General features: G+C 36.6%; 2 protein-coding genes across 3 annotated transcripts; one reads left to right on the forward strand and one right to left on the reverse strand.

Annotated features, from left to right (window-relative positions):
- Nucleotides 1-2,264: 2,264 nt before the first annotated feature.
- On the reverse strand, nucleotides 2,265-16,833 carry LOC129272331 (N-acetyl-D-glucosamine kinase-like). 2 transcript variants are annotated; one of them, XR_010295206.1, is made up of 11 exons: nucleotides 16,646-16,833; nucleotides 16,005-16,089; nucleotides 14,326-14,424; nucleotides 13,173-13,314; nucleotides 12,081-12,191; nucleotides 10,270-10,382; nucleotides 9,168-9,255; nucleotides 7,935-8,035; nucleotides 6,541-6,619; nucleotides 4,435-5,444; nucleotides 3,414-4,362 (listed from the first exon to the last, which is right to left on the reverse strand). XR_010295206.1 is itself a non-coding variant. In XM_064107248.1 (10 exons), the coding sequence occupies exons 1-10, from the start codon at nucleotides 16,684-16,686 to the stop codon at nucleotides 5,263-5,265; spliced, it is 1,041 nt and encodes a 346-aa protein (XP_063963318.1). In that variant the 5' UTR covers nucleotides 16,687-16,833; the 3' UTR covers nucleotides 2,265-5,262. The 2 variants fall into 2 exon arrangements, 1 of the variants encoding a protein (XP_063963318.1); XM_064107248.1 differs by having other exon boundaries at nucleotides 2,265-5,444.
- Nucleotides 16,834-16,981: 148 nt separating this feature from the next.
- LOC129272332 (small ribosomal subunit protein mS26-like) lies at nucleotides 16,982-26,303 on the forward strand. The gene is made up of 4 exons (XM_054909482.2): nucleotides 16,982-17,361; nucleotides 21,119-21,265; nucleotides 21,719-21,842; nucleotides 23,477-26,303. The coding sequence occupies exons 1-4, from the start codon at nucleotides 17,120-17,122 to the stop codon at nucleotides 23,699-23,701; spliced, it is 738 nt and encodes a 245-aa protein (XP_054765457.2). The 5' UTR covers nucleotides 16,982-17,119; the 3' UTR covers nucleotides 23,702-26,303.
- The last annotated feature ends 313 nt before the right edge of the window (nucleotides 26,304-26,616 follow it).

A 26,616-nucleotide genomic window follows, 5' to 3' on the forward strand; every position in this document is an offset into this window, starting at 1 on the left:
ACTTGTTCTCTATTTAAATTATTATCCAGTTTCAGATCACTGTATCAAAAATTTTCTGCTCGCGTTTTGTGCTCGCATTATTAATGTAGGAATCTCCCCTATTACTCATTCGTTTCATGATTTACAAAACACGAATAGTGTCCCGTTGTTAGGTCTAAATCTCCATTTTTTTCCTATCGCGCTTCGCGCTCGCATCAATTGATAAGTTATATAGCTATCCTGTTCACGATTACAAAAATTTATTAAAATTTTCCATTCTTTATGTAGAAATGTCTTTTTTTTCAGCTCGCGCTTTGCGCTAGCATTATTTGATTGTTGAAATATAACGTCTTCATGGCTTTGTGCAAGTAGTCCTTAACAGGTACCTTTTCGATCAGTTCAAAACGTATATAAAAATTTTCTGCTCGCGCTTTGCGCTCACATCATTAATGTAAGAAAGATACCCAATTACTCATCCTTTTCATGATTTACAAAACATGAATAGAGAGTCTCGTTCAGGTCTAATTCTTGAAATTTTCCGCTCGCGCTTGCATCGATGTTTAGTTATATACCTATTCTGTTTAACTTGCAAAAAGTGCTTAGAATTTCCATTCTTCAGGTAAAAAATGTCGAAAGATTTCAGCTCGCACTTCGCATCATTTGATTTTTAAAATATGTAACATCTTCATGGCTAACTGCATGCAGTCTTTAACAGGTACCTTTTCCATCAGATCATTTCTGCTTCACATTTGTAGTAATTATTTATTGCATACACATCTTTTTCAGGATAACAAGCATTGCCCAGAATGTTCAAATTTTAGGTAAAAATGCATGATTAACAAAAAAATTAGCTCGCGCTTCGCGCTCACATTAAATAAATAAGGATTATGATATTATATATTTATGTTGATTTACAAGTCAGAATAAAGATAAGAAGTGACTATTAGGACTACCCCTTCAAAGAAACCAAAAATCATCTTCGAGCGGCCGGGGAGAATATGGCTAAAAAAATTCCGGGTCCCCCCCTATTGGCGAAGGCTGGATCCGCCCCTGTACCGGTATACTACAATGACTTTCTCCACCACTTCTATATATACTACGATTCTCTCCACTGCTACTCTATCTGTACACCACTACTATACTAAAACGACTCTTTCTGCGCAAACCCTTCACTTAATTGAGTCCAGGGTCTGAATGTGCAGCCTACTCATGCCTTGTGTCATGAAGGCCCACAGCAAGTTCTGTATGTGCTAGTCTTTGCATGGAGACACGGTTGTTGATCAAAGTTTCAATCAAGGTATGTGCCTGCAGACTAAGCATAGATGGATCCAGATCCTTCTTTTCCCTGTTTTTCTCCTTTTTTGTGCAGCCAATACGGGATGTGGGGATCGAGCGTGGCCGCTTCGGCCAGATATGACTAAGAGGACCCACACGCTAGGTTTAAAGGACAAGACCACCCCAACAAAAAGTTGATTTGAATAAAAAGAGAAAAATCCAATTAGCATAACGCTGAAAATTTCATCAAAATCGATGTTAAACAAGAAAGATATGACATTTATAAGTTTTGCTTAATTTCCCAAAACAGTTATATGCACATCCTGGTGGGTATGCAAATGAGGAGACTGATGACGTCATCCACTCACTATTTCTTTTATATTTTTTTATATGAAATAGGGAATATTCTATTTTTCTCCTCATTGTCAAGTGAAACAACGATTAATTCCTCCCTGAACATGTGGAATGAGCATTGTTTTATACTATATGATTTAATCAAGCTGGTCCTTATTGTCAAATCTATAAAAAATGAAATATATAATTCAAACAAAAAAAAACAAAAGAAATAGTGAGTGAGGGACATCACTGACTGTCTCATTTGAGTTGTGCATATCACTGTTTTGTGAAAAATAAGCAAAACTTTAAAATGTCATAACTTTCTTATTTTACATCCGATTTCGATGAAATTTTCAGTGTTTTGCTAGCTTGATTTTTCTCTATTTATTAAAATCAACATTTTTCTGGGGTGGGCTTGACCTTTTAAGGAAAGCAGCTCTAATTGCGGGCTCCCTCCCACTCATTTTCACTCTTCTTACTTTGTTCTTTTCTTTTTTTTTAATGAATTTCTGAAAAGCCATTACAATTTTTGTCCTATTTCTTTCAAAATTTCACTATTCTTTTTTTTTTCTCCTGCAAAAATCATTAATTATTACCAAAGTTTGATTCTCTTTTAATCATACCCTAATTATACATACTATAAAATAACATGTTAACAAAAAAAAATAATAGAAACAGGTTTTGCGGTATTATATTTCACAAATATATTTGCTGCTTGCTCACAATGAAGTGCCATCAAGACACTAACAAATGAAAATATAAAAAACTCATTCAAATGAATAGTTTCAAGTGGCAATGATATACATATCATGAAAATTACAAAAATATATATTTACCTATGATAAAAAAATAAATCACTAGAAATTGGGAAACGTCTTGAAGTCAATTCAACACATTTCCTTAATTACAAATAATACGGAATGATCCATACAAATTAAACAACTTAACAAGACATCTGGATACATGTAGCTGCATTTTTTTTTTTAGCCTTAATTTATGATAACCAGGGGCCGCGGAATGGTTTTGAAAAGGGATGACTATATTGATAAAAGTTTGTGGGGGGGGGGGTTCCAAGGCCCCCGATTTATTCCTTCCTCGAACTTGTTTACACAAGATATGTAACTTGGTTAATACAATAATCAAGGGTGAAAACTGGGTATCAAAGGTATATAAAACCATTTGCATTATTTGAAAATCAGCTTGAAGCTTGTAGGCAGTCAATAGTATACAGTACTGTCCCAACATCTAGAATATCGGAGCTTTGCAACATGCAAGTGAGAATGAAAAACGGTCCTGATTTTATGTCTACAGTCAAAACAATTTAAAGGGAAGTTCACCATTCATTCTTCTCCTGAAGAAAAGTTTGTTGTAAAAATACAAGCAAAAGTGGTAAAACTGTTGAAGGTTTGAGGAAGATCCATTAAAGATTGAGAAAGTTATTTGAACTTAATTTTCTTTTTATTTGTGACATCATACAACTGCCCCATCAACATAAAATGCATAGATTTTAATCTGTTTAATGGTTTATGATGACTAGCAATATTATTAATAATAATAATAATAATAGTGTATATTTGTAGAGCGCGCACACCGTCAGTAGACGCTCATGGCGCTAGCCGAGCAACAGTTCTCTTTTACAATGGAAAAAATGAGATTTTTTAGAAATTTATATAAATACTACACAAGAACCATGAACAAGTACAATGTAAGAATAATAATTTCAGGAACTGGTGTGATATGTTTTGTATGTCGATATACTGAAGGTACCTTAGATAAGAAACATTTTCAAATGTTGAGATGACATTTTCATTGATTTTTTTTTTACTACAAGACATATGAGGAAGCAGCTCGCAGATGATGTCACAAATCATAAAAAAATAGTGTAACATTTGCACGAAATAATGTCTAATACATTCCACACGTACACCACTGGTTATCAAAGAGTATTATAGAATGAACCTGCCCCCCCCCCCCGACACTTCTGAAGCGACTGTGCCCATCCAGCTTTCAGCAGCTATGCACACGTGCTCACTTAATTGTGACTGTAAGGGGAAGTCACCCTGATAAAAAGTTTATTGTAAAAAAAGTAGAAAAAATATAAAATATTCATGAAGGTTTGAGGAAAACCCATCAGAGAATTAAAAAAGTTATTAAGAATTTTATCTTTATGATTTATGACGTCATATGCGAGCAGCTTTCCCACATATCGTACGGTACAATATCAATACATAGTTTTCTCAGTAAACTGGTATTGTGCCTTTAGTATATCATTAGAAAAATGATTTCATTCCCGCTCCTGAAAAAAAAAGAGTCATCACGAACCATTACAAACGTGAAATTCATGCATTTTATAGTACATAACATATCGGACAGCAAAAATCTTTCAATTCTAATAACTTTCTTTATCTTTATATCTTAATTTATATTTACAACAAACTTTTTCATCAGGTTGAATTTCCCCTTTCAGCTTTGCCGGCTTAAGCTACAGCTCTGTTAAAAGCTGCATGTGGAATGCCAATTGAGATAACTTATTTGCATGCAAATTGTGTGGCGAAAAAAAAAAAAAATTATGCCATATTCTCTCCAAAATATTTTTTCTTTCTTTTTCCTCTTTTCGTCTTTTTTTTTTTTTTTTTTGGGGGGGGGGGGGGGGTTGGGCCAGAAATGCCACCCAGCCCCACCCCTCTTTTGCCACCCCTGGTGAGAGTCTCTCTATCTTTCCATGAGTTTTATTGCAAAGGATTTGCATCAAGCCTAAAGTAATATTTCCATCTACAGTTCACTACTACATGTACTGTCGACTGTTAAGTTCAGAGTAAAGAGAATAACTCACAATGGTAAAACAAAAATTGATAAGTATAGAATTGATAAGTTATTTCTGATATAGATAGCAACAGAATGATTCTAGTGTGACATTTATGAGGTTCTATAGATGGCATGAAATACATCATTTTTTTACTGGCCACAGTTTCATATAGTGTCATTACCCGTTGTGGCATATGCCAAAGATACCCAGGACTAGATGGCATATGTACAATCTACCAAACCAGATGGTTTTTTTAATATCCACTATTTCTACTTATAATCATTATTATTCTAGGGGCAAGTTATGACATCACATTTTACCAAGTTGGCAGACATAGGCTCATTCTTAAAACTTATAAAAGAGAAAATTTGGTAATATACATATATGCTATATTATCTGCAGTTTAATAGTTCTTAATAGTTACCTAATATGTTGACAGTCCTGCCCATCATGACACCATATTTTTCAAACAATGCAGTTTCTTGATATGATTTCTTTCATCCTTTTCATCCAATTCCAATAATTTCAACTTTTGCTTCTTCAAATTTGATTTTCTCTTTCATTCGAAATAAACATATTTCGGGGTTAGAACTCCCTTATAAGGAATAGACCACAAACCACTTTTAAAAACACTAATATTGATACTCACATGTAAGAAAAAAGAACGTTTTACATTAGTACTGGCAGCTGGGTATCAATACCACATATTTCTCATATGCAATGCGTAATGATGAGTGCAAGAATACATCATACACAAAAAACACTGCGCAAAGACAGACTTTCACAACTGACATACATGTTCACATGGACGTATAAATATCGATTTCATCTACCTAAATATAAATATCAATAGGACTGTCCGGAATTTATGGTTTGTGTTGGTAGAGGACGTCAACAGTGGATTCGTAGTCGACCTGGAGGTCGAAGTCGAGGACCTGGGCTCCTAGCCTGGCTGCCCCAATGGCCGAGGACTCCTTCAGCTTGAGTAGAGTGAATTCCTGGATGTCTGGGTAAGAATCGTCAGGTCTCGCTAAGCCGGCCAGAAAACCTTCATAACAAAGGGCAGTGGATGGGAGAAAAGATAAGGAAATAGTTTAAAGCCTGTCTGTATAAGCTTTGGTGCATCCTCCCTAAATGTGTTTATATTTGTCTTGCTTGTGCTGGTCCATTCTTAACCTACGTCATACATATACAACAACTTCCTTTTATCAAAACTATTTTACCTTTGAGTATATACAAATAGAAATTGCGCAATATAATGAACAATCATTATTATTATTATTATTATCATTATTATGGGATTTTATGATAGGAATTCACCTTGAATTTTCAATTCCAATTTAAGACTTTTTCTTAAAGGTCAAGTCCACCCCAGAAAAATGTTTATTTGCATAAATAGAGAAAAATCAATCTATCAGAACACTGAAAATTTCATCAAAATCGGATGTAAAATAAGAAAGTTATGGCATTTTAAAGTTTCACTTATTTTTTTTACAAAACAGTCATATGCACAACTCAGTGACATGCAATTGAGAGTCGATGATGTCACTCACTCACTATTTCTTTTCTTTTTATTGTTTGAATTATACAATATTTAATTTTTTACAGATTTGACAATAAGGACCAACTTGACTGAACCATATAGTATCAAACAATGCTAAATTCCACATGTTCAGGAGGAATTAATCGTTGTTTCACTTGACTTTAAGGAGAAAATTAGAATATTTCATATAATAAAATACAAAAGAAATAGTGAGTGGATGACGTCATCAGTCTCCTTATTTGCATACTGACCAGGATGTGCATTTAACTGTTTTATGAAATTAAGCAAAACTTTAAAATGTCATAACTTTCTCATTTTACATACGATTTTGATGGAATTTTCAGTGTTATGCTTGTTGGATTTTTCTCTTTTTATTCATTTCATGGGCAAGGCTGGAAAGCCAATGCTGAGACTAGGCCTGTTTCATAAATGGCCACAGTATTTCATACAAAGAGAGAGTTGTGAAATGTGCCCTTTATTCTTCAAAACTATCATTCATCCAAAATAACAAATGCACAATTTCACACCATAAAAAGAATGTGATAAAATGTGCCCTTTAATCTTCAAAACTATTATTCAACATGAAGAGAATCTTGGTTACCTTCCTTTAATAGATCCCAGCTTTTCCAAACAGATCCAACACAGACGATCCTCAATCCACCTTCACCATTTAACAGTGTCTGCAAAGATAAAATAGGAAAATGCTACAAAACAACTCTTTAACAAAAATTAATGATTCTTGATCATGAGAATGAATCCACAATCAGGGGGAATGACCAATTAATTTCCATTTGCACAACATCTTTATTCATTTGATTTGTACATTTTTCAATTTATCTTCCTACCATAAGGAGGTGTTGTGGCTTAGTGGATAAGTCTCCAGACTTTAACCACACCACAGGGTGCAGGGTTCAAACCCAGTTCAGTTCAGTTTGGTATATTTTCATTTCAACTTGAGTTAATTTAACAGCAAAAGAAATCATTACAAAGATATAAATGAATGTTATACAAATAATGAATGTTTATGAGTGCAATGGACAGAATACTTCATGATGTGAAAGATGAAATGATCCATTCAACGAAGCGTAGCCGAGTTGAATGGATCATTATTTCATATTTCACCAAATGAAGTATTCTGTCCATTGCATGAATGAAAAAACATTCATTATTTGGTTTATATGACACCAACAAATGTACTTTTTTCATATGAAATTTATGAATTTCGATGCAAAACATGCTCATGCAGTGAGAGTTCCATCTGTTGATTGTTACGTCATTACAACATGCGCACTGCTGGTGCCTGCAGCTGCAGTCTCGGTGCGCGCGTGCAATGGACAAAATCGTATGGATCCAAAATTGCATGGTTGATGACGTCATCGCAAAATGGGCTGAATGAACGATATCAAACAACCAATCAAATCACAAGGATCCTTCTAGGTGTCATATAAACAAATATATACAGTATGACAATATGAAATAGATAAATAAATATTTACAATAGACACTAAACAATATGATAATCATATCAATAATGATATTTACAATGAACTAGATAATCATGATAATGATAAAGCATTTTGCATATAACTTCTTTTATTCATCTTTACTATTTAAATAAATGCTGAGGAAATGGAAGGATCCACTAAAAAGCAGGGCTTGTTGAGTGTGGATTCCTCAAAAAATAAGTTAAAAGACAGATTTGTAGGTATAAGTATAAATAAGCCGCACCATGGCACTCGCATCCTTTAGCAAGGCATCTACCTACATTTGCCACCCTCCATCCAGGTGAAGTAAATGGGTACCCGGTAAGAAAGAAGTCCTTAAATACTCTAGCACCTGATCACGGTAACGGTGCTAATGCTAAGATAATAGTATGGTGTAAATGCGGTAGAAAGCTGCACTGCCGGGTTCCTCGGGAGTTATGACACAACAGAAACATCATTACATGTCACCATGGAAACAATTCTTTAAGGACTAAATAGTGACTGAGCTCACCTTATCTATCTTTGGAGATACAGCTACGATGTGCCTCCCTAGTAGTCTTCCTGCTTCGTGAAACAGCCATAGACACAGAGGGTCGGCGTCATCTCGAGCTCCTGAAAGATGTGACAACGAAGGCTTACTCTTATTATGTCGGAAGAATCCTATACAGCTCAATGTGAATTACGTTGATTCTATTCAATTCAATTCTTTATTTCATTTCCATTCAAAACATAATACAAAGTAATATAAATCAGATACAATTTTACAGATGAACATTCTTACTTCATAAAAAAAAACAGTATAAAATTGAGCATAAATGGAAATGATGGGGGTCCACTAAAAGCAAAGCTTGTAAAGTATGGATCCCCCTTGGAAATGAAAAAAATATTGTCGACTTATTCATGTATGCGTATTATTATATGGGGCCAAATGGCAATTTTGACATGCGCCAGAGACACACATGTGTCGGGTTTGAATCCCTCTCCAACGCGGGCTTTCAAGCCAGCCTCAACCCTGTTATTTGGGTGGTGTTACACATACATCAAGGTGGGTGTTTCATAAAGCTGTTCGTAAAGTTACCCACAACTTTACGTACGACTGGAACATGATCTAAGGTGCTAAGTGAGCTACATAGGGATAGTGTGGCACAAGTCGTGCCACCAGTCGTGCGTAAAGTCTTGCGTAACTTTATGAACAGCTTTATGAAACACCCACCAGGTGTAGACTGGAGTAGACTGAAACCCTCTGAGATTCTTTATCCATGTCGCCTTTTCAAGTGACTCATGTGCCTGTCTTCTTACATCAATATTTTCTATTGTTTGTTAGCCATGAAAATCGTTCCCTTTATCTAGTTCAGTGGTTAAGCCGCCTTGGGGGTAATTGCAAGACTCGCATCGCATTTAAGGTGGACTCAGTCTAGTCTGGCAATCAAAAATAGTGAGGTGATGTTACTGCCTCCAGGGCCGGCCTCAGTCCACTTTAAACGTATGTGTATCTTGGGCCATAGTGAGAGTTACAGAGAAATGCAAATAATGGCAGATACCTTAAATCTGGTACTCCTTCTGTATATCAATACTGGATTGTCTTTGGAAGATAAGAGGGGTATCCAGATTCATCTGGACCAGGAAACATTGCATAAGATCAAGAAGAGGGGGGGGGGTGGTGATTCAATTTTTGACTGAAATCAACTTTTTATGCCATAAACATGTAGTGAAATCTGAAAAAATGAACAGAATGTGTCTTTACCTACGGATAGCCGCTTGCAGAAGCCAGCGAACTTTGATTTGTCGAAGTTGGTATAAACTTGGTCTAAAAGGCCAAATCTCTCAGAAATCTGAAAAAGGAAAAGTAAACAAGAGACTGAAAATGGTTACAAATGGAATGATACAAAAATAAATTGAATATACAAAAACTATGAGGCGCCCTTACTATATTATGGCTGAATCTTGTGTGTGTGAGTGTTTTGGTCTTTCTGTTCATGCACTTGTATACTCATGGCTAGTTGCTGAATCCCCCTAACATGTTGCCAATTCTACTTATTTAAACCATCTGAAAATTCTGGCAGACCTCAAAACTCCTGAGGCCCGTTTCATAAAGGACTTGCAACTGTTGTAACTTTGCCATCATGGCAACTACCATGGTAACAGGGCTCAGCAGCCAATCAAAATCAAGGTTGCCATGGTAGTTGCCATAATGGCAAAGTTACAACAGTTGTAACTCTTTATGAAAATGCAAGGGCATGAACTTTTTTTTTTAACAAGAAACAAACTACTTTGAGATGCCATTCCTGGTCAGCATAGGGGATACAGAATATCAATACAGATTAATACTAGACAGTGCATAAGAGAGGACATCAGAATAGGTAGGTCTTATTTTGTTTAAATTTGAAAGATTTAAGAGGAGGGAGCTTATTCTTTACAGCCTGGGTGCGGTAGAGGAGAACGCTGCATCGCCAGCAAATTGATAGGTGCATAGCCTATAATCTACGTAGATGGAGCCTACAGCTTTGTCTATGCTCTTACAAGTCTGATGATGTCACATGAAATGTAAGCAATACGTCTGATACGGAAGACTGCGAACATGCTGCCCATTCACTCCCATCTTGCTATAGTTGTTTTTTTTATCATTGAAAGTCCGGTTTGTACTCTTTCGCATCAGGCGTATCGCTAACGCTTAGCGTAACAGCAAAGATATAGCCTTAGAATCTGCGTAGATTAAAGGCTAATAGCACATGGTAGAGTAAGGTCACTACCGATAAAAGACATTTAACCACTACACTTAATTACACATAAACATGGCGTAAGTTTAAGCAAAGACTGATCTCAGAAGAGAGAAAGATTCAATTTACCCCATAGTATTCCTCCATGGCTTTTTTAACGTATGCTATGTCATGCGGTGGTGGTGCTAGATTATCTAGAGCATCAAAGACAGTCTTAACAGCTTTCTGTGATATCCAATACGCTAAATGGGAAATGTAACGAAATACAGAAAATTCAATGATTCTTTACAGTTTGATGTGATACCTAGTATGCTGAATAGGAAATACAAATGAAAATATATTTCATCAATCTGAGCCTGTTCCACTGAAGTGTTATTTGTTTGATTTAACCTCAACTATTGAGAGCCAGCAATGCCATAATATGTAATATGCCATAATATGTAAACACATGAAATTCAAGAATGCTGGCTTTCCATAGATCAAGTCAAATAAATAACGCTGCTTTAGTAAGACAGGCCCGGATTGCATTGTTGAGATTGATGAAATTAGGGTTAATGGATGAGATTAGCCATGAAAGTTTAAACCTTGTTTATTGGATATCACAAGTTTGTGTGTGCAACTCTGGAAAATGATCTTGTCTTAATCTTATTTGTTTGGTTGCTTTTTTTTTTAGACGTACAAGTATCACAAAATATTTTTTTTAAAGCCATAATTTGTATCACATATTTTTACATTTCCTTTTCCATTGACTTTGAAATATGAAATGAACATGAAATACTACGGCTGAGCTTTGGCATGACATGGCTGAAAGAACTATTGGAGTGTTGCAGGCTCACTCAGAAGTGACAGAAAGATTTGTTTCACATTTGTGGATGGGGTAACAAATTCCCTGAAGTGTCCTGCTAGTAATTTTTTTTCCCTGAAAAATTGTGCAAACTATAACTATGACTACTGTATATGCCTCAATTATGGCTAATTAAAAAGCAGTGTTGCTGGCATGAAGTGATTAGGAAAGTTAGAGTAAAAAAGGATCGAGGACAGTGGGGAAACTAATATGCTTTTCACGCTGCACATATATTTTCCTTAACCCCAGGAAATTGGTGGGGCTAAGGGGGGGAGGGGTCTCAGCCCACTTTGTTTTCACATTACGTTTTTAGCAAAGTGGGCTAGCACGGTAAATAGTACAATACTATCTAGCCCTGACAAAAAGCAGGGTTAGCGGGCTAATTGCAGTGCTAGCACCACAATTGCAGTGCTAAGAGATGCAGTGTGAAACGAAACCGGGCTAGGGAAAAGTGGGGCTAAGCGTTAGCCAATCACAACAGTCAAAATTGCATGTTAATGACGCTCTGTGTGGCAAAATCATCAATATTCATGAGTTGCGCGATAGTCCGGGGTTAAGGCGTTAACCCCGGCTAAGCAAATAGTATGGGGTTAAGAAAGACAGTGTGATACCAATAAAAATATTGGGGTTAAGGAAATGCAGTGTGAAAAGCATATAAGAAAGAGGGTAGGTGAGAAGGAGAAGGAATAGTTGGAAAAGCATCCCACAAAAAAGGTAACCAGGATTCCCAGTCTTTTTTTTTTTTAACATAGCCAAATAATTTATGGTCTCTCATTCACATCATCATAAAAATGTTGATGCCAAATATGATATGAATAGTTTATAAAATGATGAGCAAGAAGAGTTGAAGAAATCAATGCCAAATCTGTTGCGCAGAAAGAATGGGGTGAAATACAAAAAGATGCGACCCTAAAAGAGACGCTTACTGGCATATCTTATGCTTACTTTGTGAAGTTTTGTTCACTAATCTCCAAATGAACTCATTGAATTCAAATGTCAAATTCTGTTTATTCACATCCAATAAAAACGCAACAAGAATACATACAATAACACAGGTCAAGTCCCTTTTCAGATTCAAAAGTTAATCTTTACCCACCTGAGCTTTCATCACCAAGCATATGACCCCATCCTCCGCAGCCATGGACCGTTCCATCAGGATTGATCAGCTGGCAGTTCGAACCAGTACCAGAGATTAGCACTATGCCTCCTGTGTGGACAATTCATGTAGAGTGAAAAAAAAAAAAATAAATAAATTATAACAACAGGATGAAAAAGGATAAGATACTGAACTTACATGTGACAGATTAGCCTTTAGGAAGAGTAGCTACATGTATGGAGCGCTCCGTCCATCAGGGTTCATAAGCTAACAGTGTATAGTGTGTGCTTGCAGTTCACGCAGAGTGAAAAAATATACAATGGCACTGACATGCGGTAGGTAAATTAGAGACTACATTACAGGGAACAATGTGAAATAAGGGGGAAAACTTTTGAGAGACTAAACAATAACTACAGACCATATATTTCATCAGGTTTGATAAGCTAGCAGTGAGAACTATTTTAGTTACTACTCCCGGTGGGTGTTTCATAAAGCTGTTTGTAAGTTAAGAGCGACTTTAAGAACGACTGGTGATCCTTTCTTGTTGTAAATGGTAGATTAATTGGCGATGGGTTAGTGCGTAAGAAAGGATCACCAGTCGTTCTTAAAGTCGCTCTTAACTTACGAACAGCTTTATGAAACGGCCCCCTGGACAGTTATGATTGAAATGAGCACCAAAATGTGGTGTGACAAATTGTACTGTTAGAGATTTGTGTCATTGTTGGTTTATATCCATATTTACCCCCAACTTTAGATCAGAATTTAAATTCTAGGCCACACCAAGACACCATCTTACAAAGGTTGTGATTGATCCAGTCAATCCGAACTATGGAAATCCAACAAGGTCATATTTCTTCACATGTACAGAAAATAAATACAATGTCCATTTGGAAACAAGGAGGAACACAGATTTATCAAGAGAATAATGAAAGCACGCGTACAAACCCTAGTTAGAAAATACTTTGAACAGACATCTAGCATTCTAGATGTTACCTGGCATCGCTGGCTTGTCATAGTAGTGATTAATCGGATCGATCGCAACTCTTTGTAACACTGGACCCTGAATTCCGGCCTATGACTTTATTCACTCACCAGCTTTACAAGCAGTGGCGATGGCTCCATATGTATCAGTGCACATGTGATAATTCTTGCTGACATACGGAAAGGTTCCCTTCATTCCATCGATGACCTTACGCTGACCTTCCTTTTGCTCGCCACCACTCAGAGAAAGACCCTAAAAAATAGGAATATTACAATAAGTCAAAGAATAATCAAGGCTAAAAAAAGAAAGAAAATAGAATACCGGTACAGGGCTCCTATTAACACAAGGCCACCAAAGGCCATGGCCTCTGGTGTCCCCAGAATGGCCTTGATACCCTTCTAAATAGACTACACAGGCCAAAATAAGTGCCCTTTTTAACGAAAACCTTGGTACACTATGGTAATCCATAGTGTCCCATTGAAAAGTAAATTTTACTCTTGATGCCCCTTTTAATGGCCTTGGATGCCCCAAGGGCCCTATTAAAAAATTGTGTTTTCAATTTAATTCTTAATTCGAGCCCTTCCGGTACAGCTTGGCTTATGTTTCCATTTTTCAGACCACAATTATCCTTTTGTTATGTTTTAGTTCAAAACCCAGCCGTGTCCTTGCTAATTTACATTCAAAATGTTTCTAGCGATGCTTAAAAGCAACACCAACTCTGTTTATGCATTCACATTATGTTGATGCGTAAATGCATTTCCTGTTTGAGTAAAACAAGAGAATACTCCGTACAAGAAGCACGCATCACAACTCGACCTCTCCTTCCAGGTGAATGAATCATCCGGGCCCCGTCTTTACAAAGAGTTGCGATTGATTCGATCAACCACAACAATGGACGGCCAGCAACGTCATCATCTAAAATGCATGTTTGTTAAAAATATTTTCTAGATATGATGTATAGTCATACATTCATTATTTTTATTTTCTTGAAGATTCAGTGTGATTCTTTTTGTTTACTAAGGAAATTGAGTAAATTTCCTGTAGAAAAAAAATTATGGTATACATGTAGATGGATTTCCATAAGTTGAAATCGATTGGATCAATCGTAGCTCTTTGTAAAACAGGGCCCCGGAGTGTGGTTTTGAAACCTCAAGATATATTGATAATACTTCATGAAAGTGGATCTACATTATGAGCATGCATTCCTATGGGAAGAAGTAAACCCAACCAATGTCTTTGTGAAATACTCCCTCTTCTTCTTACCAGTGCCTCAAGTGGAGTTTGAGTATCAATACCGGCCTTCTTCTTCGCTTCCTCTGCCATGCTGTTGATTCTTTCCAGACACAGGTTGATACCTATCAACTGGTAAAAAAAAAGAAAATATGTTCAAGATTGGAATAAGTAACATGTTTTAATATGAAATGTATGTAGGAAATTATGGTCCATTGTGAGAGCTATATTATAGGGATTATGGAGGCTGAAGGTAATATGTTTTTTTAATAAACAGAGTAAAATCAAACTCAAGAAAAACATACACAAAAATCATCAAAATCAGATGAAAAAAAAACTGAATTCTTGCATGATTTTGATGAAATTGTTTCAACAACAACTACTACTACTTACCTACTACTACTACTACTACTACTATTATTACTACTACTACTACTACTACTACTATTACTACTACTACGACTACTACTACTAATTTTACTACTACTAGTAGTAGTAGTAATAATACTACAACTACTTCAACGTCTACTACAGTACTACCCTACTACTGTGACCACCACCACCACCACTTCTACAACTAACTAATACAACAACTCCTACTACTACTTCTTCTACTACTACTACAAATAATTGATAAAATAATTTGGTTTTCTCAGAAATTACTACATGTTGTTCATCATCATATTATCATCATGCAACATTACTCATCATCATAATCATCATTAGAATCATCATCATCATCATCAATATCATCATAATCATCAACATCATCACCACAATCATCATCATCATCATCACTATCAATCATCATCATGCAACATCATTAGCATCACAACAATATTTATCATTAACATCATATTCATCATCAATCATCATCATTACCATCATCATCGATCATCATCATCCTCATCATCACCACCACCACCACCATCATGTTCATCACCATCATTATTATCACAAGTTACATCATCATCCCAATTATCAATCATCACCATCATGTTTGATCATGATCATCACCATTATCATCATCAGCAGTAGACAGCTGGCAGCTGTCTGTTTCGAGGAGTTTTTTTATTTTGCTCGCTATCCGGCAGCCACCATTAGGGGACTTACAATGCAGTATCCCCCCGTCGGGGCTCTTCAATTTTTGTCTTTAATGAATCAAACTTTTGAAAATTAACGTGTCCGAAATGCAAATTAATATTCCCTCCGGGCATTAATTGCCAAAAAACGGGGAAAAATTAAAAGGAACAAAAACAGTGACTTACCTCGGCTGTCGCGCAACTTCACCTCCCTGTTTTATCCGAACTTATAATACATAAACATATGGCCATTGAGTCCCCTGTACAGATCGCGCTAGAACTTCGGTCTCTGTATTTGGTGAGTGAAGCCAACGGAGTTCAGCTGAACAACCAACATAACAGAGACCGAGGCTTTTGGTCTACATCAGCAGCAGCATTTATCATCATTATGATTATCATCATCATCATCACCACCATCATCATCATCACCACCCCCACCACCACCACCATCATCATCATTAGGATCATCATCACTATCACCACCCTTGATCCTCCACCTCCCCCTCCTCTTCATCATCAGCTAAGATAAGTACCGGGTATTTATAGTAATTTTTACTTTATGACCGTGACAATTATTTATTAGAATGAACATCAAGTTTTTTCAAATTGTCATGATTAGTTTAATCTCACCCAGTGATTGGTACTCTGTTCTTCACTCCAAGCTAGTATGGATCCAGTTTCATCCATAATCACCATCTTTGAGTGGGTGGCCCCTCTTCAGGGAAAGAAAAGAAAAAACAAGAATAAAAAAATTTAACAAATTGATTATCCTATTAAAAGTATTATTTGTTGCAATCAAAACTCAACACTCGAGTCGTGACTCAGTTTTAACTCATGAATGTATAGCCAGAAAATTATACATGTTACTCAAAGGCAAGCATCATTTTTCACTTTGCAAGAAAACTCGAAACTTAAGACTTAAGTTAATTTATGCCATGGGCTTTGAAAAAAATATTGTGATTCCAACCAGCAAATTAAACACTCAACACTAACCGTTTACGTACTATTTAGGTCTAATTTATTTGCATATCAGCTTAGCCTTAGTAAGATCTGCAGCCTTTCTATTTCAACTTATAAAATGCAAAATATATTATGGTATATTTGTTCACTCTAGTCTTGACAACTCTCAATCTTTGAAGTTTGATAGAATATGGATGATGAATTAAAATGACACTTTTTACTGGATTAGGATTTTTAGGAATATCTGAGTTCTGACATCACAAATCTGGCTAACCAACCTTAAATTCTTTCTGTATTTGGCTTAGACTCACCCTTCTATTCCTCCATAATATGCTTTTCCAGAATCACCCATCTTAGCTGTAGCCAAAGGTCTGAAAATGAAAAGGGTTGATTATTTGTTTGTTACTGAACTAACAAGTTGAATTGAGTCAAAACAACAGCTGGAAATTCCTCATTTCGTCTAATCATCAGCTCATCTCATATTCATAACACAGTGTACATGCGCAATTTATTTGGCGATAAATGGCTTGGAGCTAAACGCAAAAAGTGGGCGTGTCTACGCCTTCCTCGTTCGTATGTGCACAAACGGTAATTTTACTCTGGCTTACAAAGGGCCCGATGTGGCGTTTTCAAGCCCGTATTTCCGCACAAAACGCCGCCCTCATTAACGTTTGACGTTACCTCGTTGTAAATCCGAACAAGGATCTTCTATCTTGGATTTCGGTTCAAATATTCTCTTTTGCTGATTGGACTTATAATTCGAGAGACGGCTTCAGCAAAGATAAATGATGTATGGTATTGTAAGAACTTACTCGCCATATTTAAGAGCATTACAGCGGTCGTGGGAGCCAATTAATGCCACAGGATCTCTACAAATTCAGCAAGTCAGATGGAGAAAACGAAGAACGGATCCGAAGGCCAAATCGAAAATTGGAAGGGTTCGGGAACCCACACCTTTTGATCCATGGGAGCGTGATTTTTTGGTAGAGAAAATGCCTCATTATAGGTCAACAATGAATGCTGTTAGGTAATTTGTATTCATATTCTAGCCATGCGAACTGTGGAAATGTTGCTTGATGTTCTTAAAACTTTTGGCAATTTCCGTGGTCCCACATACTGGAACTGGTGTTGGTGAGTGGTTCGGGGGGTCTACTCAGTATACCCAGTTGTTGTGTGTCCGGACAGGTTGTGTGTCCGGACGATCAATTTTAGAAAGTCATTTGGAAAAATTTACAAGCTAAGTTTCATCAATTTTTTGTACAAAATGTAAGGAAATATTATGGAGAACAAAATGGAAGATGATTACAACTATTGAATTCATATTTTTAGTGTAATCCAAAGACAAGAAAGAAGGCTTCAAAAATATAAAGTGTCCGGACACCCGATCCCCCATCCTACTCGAAATAGAGTCGAATAACATGATATGAATGATATGGTTGGAACTACCCCTTATCGACAACCTAATCTTCTAAGCATCATATTTGCGAAGATATTCATCAATTTTACCCAGTTTTCGTCTCATTTGTGCAGAAAATTGAGCAGATTGTTCTTCCCCAACGTTTCGCGACGCAAGCGTCCGTATCGTGGGTGAAGAACAATAGAAAACAAGATGGCGGCGTAAACATCGGGCAAGTCTCTTCCGTCTATTCATGATATTTTCCTCATTTTTTTAAAAATGAATTCTTGTCTAGAAATAAAATCCATAGCGTAGAAATGTCGGTAATGAAGTTGTATCCCATGTACATGATGAATTAGGGCTAGATCTTTTAGAAAGAAAGTAGAAATCTCGTGGGCGAAAGGTTCAATTTTTGTGGTGGTACACGCAAAAGTATAGGAAGGAAGACCTGGCTTCGTATGAGAGTAACCTTACGTTAGTAAATGATTTTTACTCTCTAGAAGCCTCCTGGCTACTCTCCCGCGCGTATCGCTTGTAATACGCAATAATTTTAACGCACGCGAGGTGGTCGATATATGGTAGTCTCACCATACATGATGGGCTGCGTATTGTTGCTGTTGCTGATACGATAAATCGGCTGTTTCAGAGGAGTTTTTCAACATTTACTGATTTTTTTATGTGTCCTACAGTACACAGACGGATGATGGCCATTGTGCTCGCGCTCGTAAATGATGGAGCTCCACCTCTCTCTCTCTTAGGTGATCCCTCCACTGTTTTGGAGATTCTAAGATACAAGATACACCGACTCTACCTCGAGCGAAGTTCTTGCAGGCTCCACTCCACCTACCCGAACTTAGAGACGGAGAACTCGATCGAACATTCCGAGCAAGGTGGGATGGAAATCATGTTTATTGTAAAAATTAAAGACAAAAATATAACGAGAAAGATAAACAACTTAATATCTTACTCTTCACCCATATTTCACTCCGTGTCCATCCTCCGGTTTTCCTCAAAATTTGTGATTTTGGGCCAGTATCTTTTTCCTCACACGTATTAACTATTATTCAAGGCTGATTTCAAAACATCGCATGTGATCGCGAACGGTTTGACCTGCGACCGATCGCGATGCGATGTTTTTAAATCAGCCGTGAATGATACGTGTAAGGAAAAAGATACTAGGACTGGCCCCAAATCACCAATTTTGAGGATAACCGGAGGATGGACATGGAGTGAAATACGGGTGATGAGTAAGATATTAAGTTGTTTATCTTTCTCGTTATATTTTTTTTCTTTAATTTTTACAATAAACATGATTTCCATTTTTACAATAAACATGATTTCCATCCCACCTTTGTGACTCTGAATGTTCGATCGAGTTCACCCTCTCGAAGTTCGGGTAGGTGGAGTGTAGTGTAGCGGTAGTGAAGTGGAGTGGAGCCTGCACGAACTTCACTCGAGGTACACTGACTCCCACCTTGCTTAACAAGTCAATGCTCCCACTCTTTCCGAAATCCAGGAAATTTCGGGAAGTTTTGCTATTTTCCAAGATCATTTCGGGAAGTGAGAAATTCCAGGAAGTTTTTCGGAAAGTTATCATTTCCAAAAAATGATATCATTTTCTGAATATTATGTCAGAATCTATCCCAAAATTCAATCTTTGTATAAATTGTAATGAAAATGTCAAAATTTTTGTCTGATATACCTCTTTGGTCATATTTTGCCCCCGAAATGCCTGGCTCATTCATCTTTCATTCATCTTTTTGTGTATAGAAGAGAAGTATAACATCTTTGGTTTTGTTTTGGATATTGCTTTTTGACGGGAAAAAGGAAGAAATAAAAAAGATACATTTATATGAAATACAATCAGCTTTATACCACCTTTCAAAAAAGTATGCTGGAAAATAACAAATTTTGATGACAAACAGATCAGGATCAGCCAGGTTCTTCTTCGATTGCCGTCAGCTACGGCTGAGAGTGCGGACGCGCCAGCAGATAGGCTGGCACATTTGTACGCTCAGCTGTAGCTGCGCTGACGGTGATTGAGTGATTGTGCCACATTTCTTGTTGAGAATCTGTAATGCTCCACTATCCATTACGCAAACCAGCAATGTATCAGCGGAGGGTGGCCCAGAGGCTCCTGGTGGGGGTCGAGGGGGCAGAGCCCCCAGAAGTTGGAATATGAGGCCTTTTAAATTGGCCAGAGGGGCTCTAATTAATATCAACAGAAGAAATACAAATGCCAACAAACTACACAATATTAAAAGAAAAATGACCAGTGACTTTTTCACAACATACCACTAGTTCAGACTGTTCTGCACCAGATCTATTGGCTGAAGCAAGTGGCGTAATGAGTAAAAAAAATGAGGGGGCTAGATATGGCAGCTGAAGCAAAAATATTGAACTTTTCAATACAAAAATCTATATTTTGACGTAATATTAAGATAATAATACAATATTTCCCTTTCCTTTTCTCCTTTTGTTTTCTTGGCCGTGAAACACTTGGGGGCCCCAATCCCGCCCCCATCTGTACGCCAGTGGCTAAAGTTACGTTCCCCGATTTTGCAAGGGCTGAAAATTAGGCGTTGTTTTGCACTAGCGCCCCAAACTGCCCCTCTCTCTCTACAACTCAAGTGCAGTATCATTCATTCAGTTTGTGTTAAGCAAGAGTGCATGCAGGCAATCACGGCAGGCAATACATCTGAGCATACATGTATTTCACTTTTACAACTTCGGATTTTAATCGGCTTCGGAAACAAAGTTTCTGCTTGTTATGTCCCAAGTTCATAATCTTTTATGATCAGGATGCTCTTTGAATATCACATTATTTGATGTTTAACTCTTAAACAAAAAGGATACTCTGGAAATGCAAAATTTCTCGCCATTGAAATAGAAATCCTACAAACGGGGTTTTCAAATCACTTGTGTGGCACAAACTTTGTACAGCATAGAATAAATAAAAAAGAACAACATTGATCCTCTATAATAGAGGTTATCGAGTGCTAAATTGGACAAAATTTGAGGAAATCAATTAAGTGTCAAGTAAAGAGTTTTTGTTTTCTCTTTGAATTGAAATGATCCCCAAATCCTTATTTCCAGGTTACTGGTAGATACATTTTTATCTCCCTAATTTTTCTTTATTTTTACTTTTTATACCGGCTTCCAAGCGCCACTCCGCAAGGCTCGGTGCGCCACAAGTGGCGCGCGCGCCACCATTTGAGAATCCCTGACTTAGACTGTGTAGATGACTAGTTATATTAAATTCAAAATAAAATTGGGTTTTCAAATCAATAAAAATGTCGATGTGTCATTTCTTGCATTGTCTTTTTTTAAAGATAGCTTTGAAAAAGAAGTCATTATTGCATTGATACATTTATCTACTTAATTGTAGGCACTTATTCAATGAGGAACTTGAGAGGAAAAAGGATGAAACGGCAGAGGGTCTATCAAGTGTGGAACAAGAAAGGGAAGAGGAAGAAGAGTTTAGGCAACTTTTGAAGTGGAATGAACAGGAGAATGCCAAGATTAATGCAAGAAGGTAATTACCATTGGTGTCTAAGTGATTTTTTGCTAATACTCTGTATTTCGCAGGGACAAATTATGAATTCAAGGAAAAGAGAGCAATCGTCAAATTTGAGGACGCAATATCCCCTTTTTATCCTCATTTCAGGAAATTAACATTCAAGAGTCTTTATGACAAATGCAGTTTGTTTTTTATCTTTAATTATTTGTCTTCACATGGCAAGATGGCTTGGTTGGTTGTATCATGTTTGCAACAATTGTGAGTTAATATATGAGATGTAGAAGACTTAAGAGTAAACTTTCTATAATTTGAATATTTGCCAAAGGCCTTTAGGCTAGAAGTATGCAAGGATGTTATATAGAACTTCTAAGTAAAATTTTGCTTATGGTGAATACTGTGGTCCCATACTTTGGCAGATGTATGTAATTCTGGGGTAAAACTATATTCTGTAATATCATCTTATTAAAGGAAAGAGAAACTTGCTGCTAAGGCTAAGGAGATCGAAGAAGAAAATCTACAGAGGTTGCTGAGAAAGGAAGAGCAGGAGGCAGAAGAAATTGAAAGAATGCGACAGCTTGTATTGCAGGAACAGGTACAATTTTTAATCCTTTTGAAATTATTTTTTCTATTCTTGAATTATTTTCTTCAATTTTTGTCTCACCTGCATAGCAGAGTGAGACTATAGGTGAAGGTTTACCGAATGTTAAGTTTCTGAAATGAAGCACAACTTAAAAAGTATATGGACCTAGTTCATGAAACATGGACATAAGGTTAATCAAGTGTTACTGAACATCCTGCCTGGGTTTCAGGTCACATGACTAAGGTCAAATGTCATTTAGGGTCAATGAACTTAGACCATGTTGGGGGAGTCAATATCAAAATCTTAACAAGGTTAAGTTTGTGAAATGTCATCATAAGTTGGAAAGTATATGGAATAATGAAACTTGGCCATAAGGGTAATCAAATATTACTGAACACCCTGTGTGAGTTTCAGGTCACATTACCGAGTTCAAAGGTCATTAAAGGCAATGAACTTTGGCCAAGTTGGGGATATTTGTTGAATTACCATGATAACTTTGAAAGTTTGTGGATCTGATTCATAAAACTTGAACATAAGAGTAATCAAGTATCACTGAACATCCTGTGCGAGTTTCAGGTCACATGAACAAGGTCAAAGGTCATTAAGGTCAATGAACTTTGGCCATGTTGGAGGTAATTATTAAATTGCTGTCATAACTTTCAAAGTTTATGGATATAGTTTATGAATTGTGGACGTAGGGGTAGTCAAGTATCACTGAGAAGTCTTAGGTCACATGATCAAGGTCAAATGTCATTTAGAGTCAATGAACGTATTGTATCATTATACTATTATACAATGGTGTTTTTTTTTTTTTTTTTGCTATATTGAATCGCGTAATGCAGGTGAGACTGCTGGAGGCGCTCCACTTTTTATATCATTTCATTCATTGATTTTAAGCCCCCATCACACTTATTCGGAATCAGCAGGAATCAAGCAGAAGCTGGAACGAAAAAAATAATGAAAAAATCTATAAATTTTTAGGAGGAACTTATGAATTCACCAAACTGGAGTTGAAATTCAGTAAATTGACCAGGTGAATCGTCATACACTAGTCAAAATGAATCGCAATGGAGTCAGATTGATAACTTGTGCTACATTCTTGGACATTCTAAATATTCTGACTGCATTCGAAATAGTTTTGTCATTTCTTTTAGCTGTCCCAAAGATTTTGGTCATGTTCAAAACATTCAAGGGGTATTTTCGAACAGTGTTCAAAGTAAATTTTAATCACCAACTGGTGATCGAACAATAATCCTTTCATTCTGGCCAATTCTGCTTGATTCGGAATAAGTGTGATGGGGGTGTTTCATATATATATTACTTTATTTAATGATTAATTTAGGATGTATGTTCAAGAAGCCTTTTTACTTACACCCATTGTGATAAACAAGTGACAGTTCATACAAATCAGCTGGAAATTTTGTGATAACTTAATTAAAGAATAACCCCAAAATATCCAGTTAGTCTTCATTAGTAGATTTTTTTTTTCAGACCAGAATGTACAGAGCATAGATTAAATGTCATTTACTGGTACATCTTCCAAGTCCAATTTCTGTGGCATGATTCACCTGAATTTTAATGGAATGACTTCTCCATTTATGATCACTGATATTCTCATCCCACGTTAATCTCACTCTGTTTTATAGGAGGCCAGTAAGACGTTCATTACCATGGAAACCATGGAAGCTGCCATCAACGAGGCTTTAGACAACCCCAAGAATTACGACTTCCTCATCAAGAAGAGCGGAGAACCCATCCTGCCTGAGGATACCGCTTGGGAAAGTTTCAAAGAAAGGACAATGAAAGCCAAGGATGAGGAGTTTGTAGCAGATGGAGGAGATGAAAATCAGGTCAAATCAGCAGAGAATTGACCTTTGACATTCGGCCCTGTCGATACGTTACCTCTTTGACTTCTGAATTGGAGAAGTGCCACAGGCGTCATGTTGGGATCACACTGTTTTCTGTATCCGTGGGTAAATGTTGGCTTATGGATCGTGTTCTCGGTTTAGACTTTTGAAGGAACCAAGGAACAGAGCATACCGAAAAAGCCCAATTCATTGACAGTGAAAAAGGCACATTTTTGTTCTATCCCACCTTTGGTCTGCTATTCAAAACATTGACGGTTGAAGAAGTTTGATGCTGATTTGTGAAAGAGTTGTATCGTATCACATTTTGTGTATTTTGGGAGATGAACATATATTTCTGTTCAAAATGTGAGCGATTGAACTTCTATAGGTGGAAATGAAATGGGTGAAAAAAGTTAATGGTTTGTGACAGAAAACTTACATTAATGTAATTGAATCAGGATCGTTAATCGTGAGATTAACACTAAATTTTTGTACTTTATTTGAATGAGAGATCTGCCCCCAGTAGTGTAAATCTTTTTAAACTGCAGAAGCCTCATTATAAACACTAGTTTTAATACTAGTTTCTTCATGTGTTAGAGTCAATGGCATTACCAATTTGCCACAATGAGTTTTCAACTTGTATGTTCTTGAGTTTTGTTTTATTGTAAATAGTTTTATGCAACAGCCCTGGGGAGGGGATAATAACACTTCAACCAATCGGAACCAAGGTAAATACTGAAACTGTTGAATGAATGGCTCCTTGTCAGGGATGACAACCCTGTGAAACAGGGCCCAGAGATGTGGATGTCAGCACTAAAAAAATGTTATAGCAGAAGCACATAATGAGACCAGGCACTGCAAGAGGGACCTGGGGCCTGTTACACAAAGAGTTGCGTTAAACCATAAAAGAGCCGGGTTATTTGGACCCATCTAGATTTGTACATGAATTCACGTTTTTGAGCAGTTTTGGGTCTGACATGCATTTACATAATGTTGCATCATTTCGTAACTGCGTACCCGGGCACTTGTTATAACTGTCATCTCTTTCAAGACGCCACATTTACCATAGTAACATGAACTTCTAAACTGTGCAGCCAATCATAAGGGCTGACAAAAATTGTCGGTGAATGATGCCTTTAAATAAAAGTGACCAAAAAAATAATGAAAGTGTCAAGGAATGTTGATCTTTAAGGGATATGTCACATGATATGCACAATTTGAGGCCCATTTCATAATTGTTTTTTCACAGAGGTAACATTGCTTTTATGACTACTTACTACCATGGTATCAGGTCACAGCAGCCAATCACAATTAAGTTTTCCTTGGTAGTTGCCATAATTTATGTAAACTCAACTGCAATTTCCCAATGTTATCAGGGGCCTGTTGCAGAAAGAGTTGCGTTTAAGGACGTTCCACAGTTAAAGTGAAATCCATGTCATTTTCACCAAACTTTGCACATAGATACTTAAGAACCATAATATTCGAAATATGCAAAAATTAACATAGGTCCATGTGCTTGATTTTTTGCTACAGAGCTTCAAAGTTCACCCAAATTGACGTTTTTAAGAATTGCGCATTCAAAAAAATTGGGCATTTTTAGACCGCCCAAGATTACTACAATGAGTTTAAACCTCTATTACTCAGTAAAAATACATGAAAAAGTCATCAAATTTCGCAAGAGAGTTAATAATTGTATCGTTAGAATGGAGAATCTATTTATAGTGCTATTTGTTTGCAAATTTAAGTTTAACAGCACTGTCAGTTCTTAAAAATGGCGTAAAAGATAACAAAATCCCAATCTAAAAAATGTAAAATTTCAGTAACAAACTACAAACGTACAATAAATGCTGCACTTTATTCAAAATCCATGTCATTTTCACCAAAATTTGCAGAGTTGTAGAGGAAGGTATACCTTAGAGGTACAAACATTAAAAAATAGGGGTTCATGTGCTTGTTTTTAAACTATCAGCATTTTTATCAGAGCAAATGTGCTTTTTAAAACACCAAAAATGCGCCGAATGCTTAGTATCTATGTGAAGAAAAAATCAAAACCACTCTACCATTTATTCAAACTCGGGGTAATATTCGTGATTCTTGGCAGCCCTGCAGAGTAAAGTATTTTGAAATTGTAGATAATATTTTTTTGAATGGTCCATGGAATAATTCCATTTTTTATCTTCATGAAATAACGCATCGGATCTGCAGTTAAAGTGCAGAAGATGAGAAAAATCAGCTCATACCCGCAGCTAATTAATCACCTGTTCATCCATTGTGACGTCAGCGCGCAGAGTGTAAACTATGCGCAGATCATAATGCGCACAAACATAACTGTGGAACGTCCTTAAACGCAAGTCAAAATATCAAGCGCAAGTCCCGAATACGGGTGCTTCATTGGCTGATAATCAAGTTGTGCAAGATTTTTTGAGTTGCGTTTGATTGCAACTCTTTCTTCTACGGGCCCCTGATAACTTATCTCTCAAACTGCACTATCATGAAGTTTGTTGCCATCCAATATAAGTACAGATTATTTTTATCCTTCTGCAAATAGTGCATGAAAAATGAATTGTAATTAAATGAAAAAAAAAAAAGATGTGACAATAAATTGAATTTCGGTGAATTCTTTGGTAAACTCTCTTGGTCCTGAATATGAAATATGGAAGATGGTTTATCTGAATTCTTCATGTAACATTCAATAGAGATGTGGACTAACTGAAAATGAAATTCCTATTTAGTCTAGGCTTCATACAGGTTAAAATCACGCAAATCAAGTTGTTTTTCCTTTGGCTTATTAAAGTGGGAAACTGCAGTCAGTCACTCAGTCAATAGTCCAAAGAACTAAATCCAGTTTTGTCCGTTAGAAAGGGGGTGGCCGTTTTCACCTATCACTCACGGCAATCACATGGAACCCCTTCATTTTAAAAAAATCAGTGCATTTCCCA

This window comes from Lytechinus pictus, chromosome 12 (assembly GCF_037042905.1).
Source record: "Lytechinus pictus isolate F3 Inbred chromosome 12, Lp3.0, whole genome shotgun sequence".
In the NCBI taxonomy this organism is placed as follows: Eukaryota; Metazoa; Echinodermata; class Echinoidea; order Temnopleuroida; family Toxopneustidae; genus Lytechinus; species Lytechinus pictus.